Source organism: Sinocyclocheilus grahami, unplaced genomic scaffold (assembly GCF_001515645.1).
Source record: "Sinocyclocheilus grahami isolate Dianchi unplaced genomic scaffold, SAMN03320097.WGS_v1.1 scaffold1642.1, whole genome shotgun sequence".
Classification (NCBI taxonomy): domain Eukaryota; kingdom Metazoa; phylum Chordata; class Actinopteri; order Cypriniformes; family Cyprinidae; genus Sinocyclocheilus; species Sinocyclocheilus grahami.
The window spans coordinates 97,283-105,822 of record NW_015506821.1 but is presented as its reverse complement, the minus strand read 5'-3'; the positions used below and the strand labels follow the sequence as shown (position 1 = coordinate 105,822).

The window sequence follows — 8,540 nt, the reverse complement described above, 5'->3', positions numbered from 1 at the left end:
AGTGATCCTCAAATCTGGCTCGCAAGATCCACTTTCCTGCAGAGTTTAGCTCCAACCCTATAATCAAACAAACCTACCTGTGATTTTCTAATGATCCTGAAGACATTGATTAGCAAACTCAGGTGTGTTTGATTAGGGTTAGAGCTAAACTCTGCAGGAAAGTGGATCTCGCCAGCCAGATTTGAGGATCACTGGTCTAGAGTAAGTTTTGCTTAGTATGGTTGAACTGGATCATCGAAGGCCAGAAGCAAAGACATTGGTTAATAGAATGGAATTAAATACATAAAGGATATTCGTGTTGTTTAACATTTAATTATTGCAGGTTTGCGTCATATTCTGAGTTGCATTATTTTTATTCATTTTGAGGAATACTGAATCTGTGTTTTTTTTTTTTTTTTTAAGTGAGATGAATTAATGCATATTCATATTTATTTTAGATCTACAGTAACATCTGATTTCTCTCAACATGGGGACAGCAGAGATGTCAATCAGTAAATTGGGGGGGGAATAACTTGCGTTACTTATTTGAAAAAGTAACTCAGATATTCTCTTGTAAATGAAAAAGTAATGCGTTACTTTACTAGTTACTTGAAGAAAGTAATCTGATTGCGTAACTCGCGTTACTTGTAATGCGTTACCCCCAATGCTGTTCATGACTGTGTGTCAAATTCAGAAAGTATCACCAAATAAAATATCAGAGAATGTGACCTTTTATAATGCATATTCATATTTATTTTAGATCTACAGTAACATCTGATTTCTCTCAACATGGGGACAGCAGAGATGTCAATCAGTAAATTGGGGGGGGAATAACTTGCGTTACTTATTTGAAAAAGTAACTCAGATATTCTCTTGTAAATGAAAAAGTAATGCGTTACTTTACTAGTTACTTGAAGAAAGTAATCTGATTGCGTAACTCGCGTTACTTGTAATGCGTTACCCCCAATGCTGTTCATGACTGTGTGTCAAATTCAGAAAGTATCACCAAATAAAATATCAGAGAATGTGACCTTTTATGGCAAAGTTAGTTCAGGTTGTAAAATGTCATGTGATGGAAATCCCTGAAAATGTATGGTATTTGTTATTTAAAAAAATATATTGAAAAATAAATGTAGGCATATTTTAAACATATGAAAATGTTCTAATCGCATGTTTTCAAGATATAAAGAATATGTTATTGCATTTTACTTGATAGTTACATCACATGATGCGTAGGGCCAAATATATATATATATAATTTTTAAAAGATATCTTCTTTTTTTATAATCATGGACACTCTTATTTGTCATGTCTTATTTGTCCCATGACCACTGTGTGATCTCTATCTTGGCCACAGGAACGTTGTGATAATAACATGCTTTGGGTGCAGGTACATGTCACAATCGAAGCATGCAGAGGCCAGAGAGTTGATGTACAATGGAGCGCTGCTTTTTTTTTGTTATAATCAGGTACGTGTTCCTCTGTTATCAGTTTTAGGTCAGTCAGAGACTGTAATTTATCATGCAGTTAAAGTTCTGAACAGTTCAGTTGTTACTGAGAAGGTTCACTAGTATATAGCTGACTTTTTTTCCTCTGTAAGATCTCTGCACTAATATTTGCTTTCTAAACAGCAAAATAGTGCTGCAGATCTGTCCATGCTGGTACTAGAGACCCTGGAGAAATCCGGGGCCAATGTAGATGATGAGACACTAGGTGAGTTTATTGAACATTATATTATTGAGGCTGTTGTGCTGGTGATTCTTATTAATTTGGTAATGTGGTTATATTTAACTTGATCTGTAGTTAGAGCAGAATTTTCAGATCATTCATTTTTAAGCTAAAACAAGTGTGTAAATATTGGTACCCAACAATGAGTTCAAATGTACTTCATTCCCCCCAGTAAAATCAATGGACCCATCATTTCAACCAACAGCCATTGTAGCCAGTTAGATTGGAGAAAATGTTTAATGTAAGGATGAAAATAGTAGTTTAAAAGAATCAAGGCATGTTTGTCCAATTATTTTCATTAAATGAATGGAGGAATTTGCATACACCATTATATCAAAATGTGAATTAATTGGCATAAACCTGATTTGCTGAAATGTGCAAAACAAAAACTATTTTAATTGATAAATTAATTTAAAACTTAACTGACATTTTGCTACTGAAGTTTAATTCAGAAAAACTATTGATGTCTGTCTCAACTCCTTTAGTCACATGCCATTTGACAAGGAGTAGGTGCAAAACTAAATGTATGAATTAAAGTCTATGGGAAATTTCATGGAGAAATTAAATGCACATGAAAATCTGCATAATAATGACAATATTGGTTAACGTCATATTGTCAACAAAATAATACAGAATGTAATAAATATTCAATATTTCCCAATCCTGCACAGAAGCATAGTTCAAATCTCTTTAATTGTGCAATTACATTCTTGGTGTTTGTTCTAGAGCATTTAGCAAAACTCTTCAGCCTGATGGACCCAAATTCACCAGAGCGAGTGGCGTTTGTCTCTAGAGCGATCAAGTGGTCATCAGGAGGGTCGGGGAAGTTGGGCCACCCTAAACTACACCAGCTGCTGGCGCTCACATTGTGGAAAGGTAAAACACACATGACAATAAATGATCAGCTAAAGGAACAATCAGCTGCTTTGAGAATGGGGAACCCACATCATTTATTTGTTTGCATTTAGAGCAAAACTACAGTGAATCACGCTATCATTTCCTGCACTCATCTGATGGAGAGGGCTGTGCGCAGATGTTGGTGGAGTATTCATCAGCACGAGGATTTCATGGAGAGGTGGACATGTTTGTAGCGCAGGCCGTCTTGCAGTGAGTTCTGGAGTTTGAAAATTCTATTATCATTTATTCACCACAATGCAGTTCCAGACCAGTTAGATTATTTCTTCTGCAAAATACATAAGCAGAAATGAAAGAAAATAATTTGTTGGGCACTCTGCTATACAGTGTACAGAAGTCAATCGGGACCGGACCTGTCTAACTCCAAATTGAAAAAAAATAAAATAATTATATATATATATATACACACACACCCATGCACTATATTTCATGTCTTCCAGAGACATATGATAGTTTTGTGTGAGAAACAGACCCAATTTTAAGTTCACAGAAAATCTTGCTTTCTGTTGTTCACTTATATTCAGATTTGACATCTGATGTTTCAGGTTTGATGTTGTGACATTACTGCAGTCTTTATTAAGGTCAAACCTGATGTGACCTGTCTAACACCATCGTGATTGAGAGCTACAGCAGAGAAGTCATGTCTCTGCACGGTTACATGGGTAAACTTTGTTCCCAGAGATGAGGGAACGAGATATTGCATTAGTAGCTGAGGCTATGCAAAACACCTTTCACCAAAAATACTGAAGCCTTGTTGAATAACGCCAGTGTAAAACACTGGCCAATGGCATTTGAGTGTACATAAATGATGGTGGGCTCTCTGACTGTATAAAGCAGTGTCGATCACCAATTTCTCAGAATCTTTGACTGAAGGCAAAGAGGTATAGCACGTATTTGAAGATTGTACGCAATGTCTCATTCCCTCATCTTAGGAAAAATGAGGTTGCGCACCTGAGATGTTCCCTTTCAATCATTTGACATTGCATCAGTGACAGATTCTGTGGGGAACAGTGTCTAATCACTTCGTATAGTACAGAACTGGCCTGGCTCAAGAGTGGAGCTGTGTGAGAACACCAAGAATAGGCCTGTTTCTCAATATGCGTTCTTGTGTTCTCGTACTACGTCATTATCAACCGCCGAAAATCAATTCCAATACTCAAGAACACAAGTACAGAGGACGAGTGCCCGGATGTGTTCTTGATATGGAGGATGCAGACTTGAGAGAATGGAACCGTTAGAAATCCCAGAAGATGCGGACATGTTTGCGGGAATGTCCCGGCAGACGACGTACGGAAGCCTGTAAGGTTCAAGCTTTTTTTTTTTGCTTAAGATTCCCGCTGCAAGCTAGCAAATGTGACGGCTTGTGAAAGTAAACATTTGTTTTGCATAGTTTTAATACACCTGGAGGAGCCTGCAGTATTTTATTGGCATTTTAAAAAGAATCTTAACATTGACAAAGCATAGCTAATATTAAATGGACTATACATACTCATTTTCACAAATACATATGGTAAAATAAAAAAGATATATAATATAATATGAAAAAAGTGTCTGTCCATTGTAATATGAATTAAATGTTTTGATAGGTTATGACATTGTATATATGACGTATTGTATATTGGCCGCTACTGTGCTTGGACGGTCAGTTGAGCAACAAGATCAAAGCGCATCTCAGTTCTCACAAAGCTGCGTTCTATGTCCATGTGTCGTTCCGAGTTCGTTCTTTCAAGGTAGCCTGGCAAGACCGGTCTCCACGAGAACGCAAGCCTGTTCTTTGCGTTCTTGGAATTGAGAAACAGCCTAGGTCGGAAGTTACTATATCGGTGGGCGAGGCCAAAACGGAGGGGCGTTTTTTGACCTCATTACCTGATTTGCTCAAGTCAAGGGGCATCATTTTAATTGTTTAATTTAGAATCACCCACCAGTTTGGAAATGCCCACTTTTGTTCTGTAGAGTCCTCATACTCCAGAAACTAAGTCATCTTACCATGGTAACCCATCACATAATCTTATATCGCATGCAATACAATCAGAGTAATGGTGAATACCACCAGCAGACATCTTAAAAATCCAAATAAAGGGCAAATGCTGTTCATCAAGTGCACAGAATAAACATAAAAGACAGCACTGTCATAACCCACTCACACAGACAGCACCTATGATGCAACCAAAGATACATGTAGGTATTAAAACCTAGCAAAAGTCACCATGCAAATGTACCACCAAACATTTGACTAAGAGTCATAAGCCAATGAAATGGCTTCCACAACCCGGTGTGAAAACTTCTGTTTCGATACAGCAAACCTATAGTGTGACCCCTAAAAGCTGATTAAAAAGCCGTAACTGGCGAGAGGGCTGAATATAGATATACAGTGCCCTAACAAGGCACAAGATGTGTGAAGAATGTTCATCTCACAAGCTAGCCCCTTGGGGAGCCTTATTACCTAAGCTCTGAATGGTGTCGAGAGCACTTTCAGCACTCTTTAGGTCCATCAATTTTCTAGGTTTAAATTGACCCTGAAATCCACCCAGCTTATACACCAAACAGGCAGAGTTCACCTAAAGCACCTGCATATTAACTACTTGCTTCATCGAATCCAGAGCCATGTAGTAGCGCTGTCTTGAACGGAAGTGCTTTCAGTTCAATTGATGTGCCATGCTTCTTTACATCTGTCCAGATGCCGAAAGCTGGTCTGCCATTGCACTACACGCCTGAACCTGTGCTGGACACATCTGTCAGGATTCTCCTTCAACTTGGAAATCTGGCCCCTGTCCACATCTTTTTGATAAAAGCTGTGCACTGTCCACGGTGCCAGAGCACTTACGTAGCTGTGTCACCACAGGGTGCATATGTAGCAACTAGCGACAAAAGAGAACATTTAATAACATGTTTTTACTCCAAACTTACAGTCATGTGTTTATTGTCTTCATTCTTAATCAAAGTGTTTATATCTTCCTTTTTTCAGCTCATCGGCAATAGGGATCCATATTAGGGATATTTTGTCCATATTAGGGAGTTCCTGGAGCATCTTAAGCTGCTATATTACTTCTTTGAGGCAAACTTATATTACATTTGTTTATAGCGTTCCATACTGCTCATTCCACCATATTTTGGGTAAAAATAGGAAAAGTAGTATTTTTCTCTAAAGAAATTTGAAGTAAACTTATGATACTCCATATGTTGCTCTCCACTGTACAGAATGGTACAGGAGTTTTTTTTTCTGAGCTTAAATAGCTTCACTGTTGGCAGGCTTATGTCAGTTCGTAATGGCGGTTCAAATGCAACCAGGAAAATGGCCCTAGGGGAACATTTAGTTCTTGGGGAACCACTCTGGTGGCTAGTTCCTATAACTACCCGGTGTGAAAGCTCCTATTGTCTCTGCGTGCTCCACTATAATAAGGGCTTGCATAGTCAGGGAGTTCAACTATGTGCCTAAAAAGGAAATGTGCTGGCTGGGTTCCAACACATTTTTCGGCATATTGACGTTGAACCCCAAAGACTGCATTCAGTTGAGCAGCAGAGTCTTGTGTTCACATAGGACTTCACTGGGACATTAATAGCCAGTCATTGAGAGAATTCAAAACACAAACTCTGCTCATTCTCAAAAGGGAGAGAGCAGCGTTTACATGCTTTGTGAAAGTGTGTGGGGCTAGTGAATTCAATACTTCAGTGAATTCGGTACATTGCCTTCATTTTCGGTACATTGTTCCTTCAAATTGAATTGAATGCAGTCTGGGTCTTCTGGGACAAGGGACCTTCAGGTCCACTGAAATAAACCAGTCTTTTGGATGAACATATAAAGATGAAGAGCATGAGATGCCGAGATTGCTCTCTTCAGCAAAAAAGTGGCACATAGCGTTGGAAAGTACACAAAAAAGCTCGCCAACCCTATCGTCCAATCCACCAAACTTGACTAAACCATAGGCTTCAGGGGAGGGGCCAAGGTTAGCTCGTGCACAGTACAGGCGAGGGATGCAGATTCAGGGGAGTGCAAGACATGCATGTTGGCGTGAGCTTGTTGCTGAAAGGCTCTTCTGCTGGTTCTTCCATGGCAAAGAAGTAGAAGGCGGGGGAACGCAAGAAGCCGAGTCATCCCCCAAAATGAAGGCAACCCTAAAGCGTAGCATCCTGAGACTCATGTCTTCACAGTGAGGACAGTCTGTGTCCCTGAGGTGCAGCACTGGCAGAACACACAGCTCCCATGCCCATCGGACAGCTCGATGGGACCCTTGCACAAAGGGTCAGTTTGAAGAAATGTGCCTTCGGGAGCAATTCGCTTTTGTAGACCGGAAATAATGCTCTAGTCTTCTCGCCAGAACTTGGTAGGCAAGCAGCAGGTGGCAATTTGTGGCACCGTTGGCTGCAGAGGTGCTTCTCAGTAGGGGTCGACCGATTATCGGCCTGGCCGATATTAAGCATTTTTATGATTATCGGTATCGGTCATTTTCAAAACCGATTCGCCGATAAAATAACTTAATTTTGAAACGCGCTATTTGGCTCTGATGCAGCCTGTCAGAACTCACCACTCTGTGGCCTAAAGCAGTCTGTGCCCACCGCTCATCTGATTTGTTATGAGTCACGAGTCTGACCAATCAATGCAGGAATTCGCTCTCACTCCAAAAGCGCTTGCTAACTGGAGCTGCTTCAGTGATCACGCATCAGTTGTCTCTCAAAGGTAAGGCAGCAGCAGACGTTTCATAAGTTGCAATAGATCCTAATCCACTAACGTTACACTGAAGTTGCAAAACACCTCAATATTAGCTATGATTTCCGCGATGCAGAAAACACGGACGGAATCGTGGAATCCAGTCATATAAATGGAATTTACTGTATGATGCGGAATGTCACGGAATTTGTCAAAGTTTGGATGAATTAATCAAAAGTAGGTCAGTACACTTAAATAGAGTCGCAATATGGACTAGTATCTGTAAATATTAAGCAGCAAAAATACTATTTAAATATGAATCCAGCATGTTCTGTGTCTCTGTGTATGTAAATGACACAGACGAGCGGTTTTGTTTTCTACACAAAGTGTGCGACGCTCGCTGTGATTTCAGCTTCTGTCATCTCAGTACATGAGGACATAAATACATGAACAACATCTCCAGAACTGCTCTGACTCCTCACTTCATGAGCATTTGACAGTTTCATTGGAGTAAAACTATCTTCATATCATTTACATAGACCTACAGAAACAAGTTCCTCATGGCAACCCGTCAAAATATAAGTTCGGGTTATCTTAATGAAATGATCAGAAATATATTACTGTGGTGCAGTATGATGTACATAATACTACTCAGGGATGAAAGTTTTCCGTCGCTACGACGGATTTCTGTCAATTGGGAAAAAATAGGGGAAAAGAAACATTTAGCACATTGTTGTTGTTCTGCAGGTGTTCTGACGATTTGTTGGTAGCATAATCTGATAGGTAGCATTATTTGTCAAAACACCAGCACACCAAAAATCACCCCCGCCACGGCTGCAGCTTCTCACTGACAACATAACGCCGCTCGCATCATTCACAGTCGGGTTATTAGCAGAGAACACAGAGCAGGTCTTGAATTTCAGGTGCAGGATTGCGGCTATTAATAATAATTCTACTTTCCGCAGGTTCTGCGCTTATAACGCGATGACAGAACTTATCATTTGCACGTACTTTTGAGTCTTGAGAACTCTCATTTTATGTGCGCCCACAGATCGCGATAAGGAGAGTGACAGATTTTAATAATTATTCAAGGAGTTTGCAAATGTGATATTGATTTAATACAACAGTTCAATAAACACGTACTGCCTGATTTTGCTCAATTTCATCAACGAAAATAGTTCCAAATAAAGTAACAGCTCAGCCGCTGCGCATCTCTAAAAGCAAACACAGCGGTGTTTCATTCATGAATGAAAGTGCGTTTTTGAACGAATCT

General features: G+C 39.6%; 1 protein-coding gene across 1 annotated transcript in view; it reads left to right on the top strand.

The window, feature by feature from the left end:
• LOC107571739 (Golgi to ER traffic protein 4 homolog) overlaps window positions 1-8,540 on the top strand; it is a 24,441-nt gene that overhangs the window by 3,999 nt on the left and 11,902 nt on the right. Inside the window, exons 2-5 of the mRNA XM_016258102.1 lie at window positions 1,370-1,448; window positions 1,611-1,692; window positions 2,434-2,583; window positions 2,676-2,814. Of these exons, the coding sequence (XP_016113588.1) occupies window positions 1,370-1,448; window positions 1,611-1,692; window positions 2,434-2,583; window positions 2,676-2,814 (450 nt within the window). The remainder of the gene's footprint in view (window positions 1-1,369; window positions 1,449-1,610; window positions 1,693-2,433; window positions 2,584-2,675; window positions 2,815-8,540) is intronic.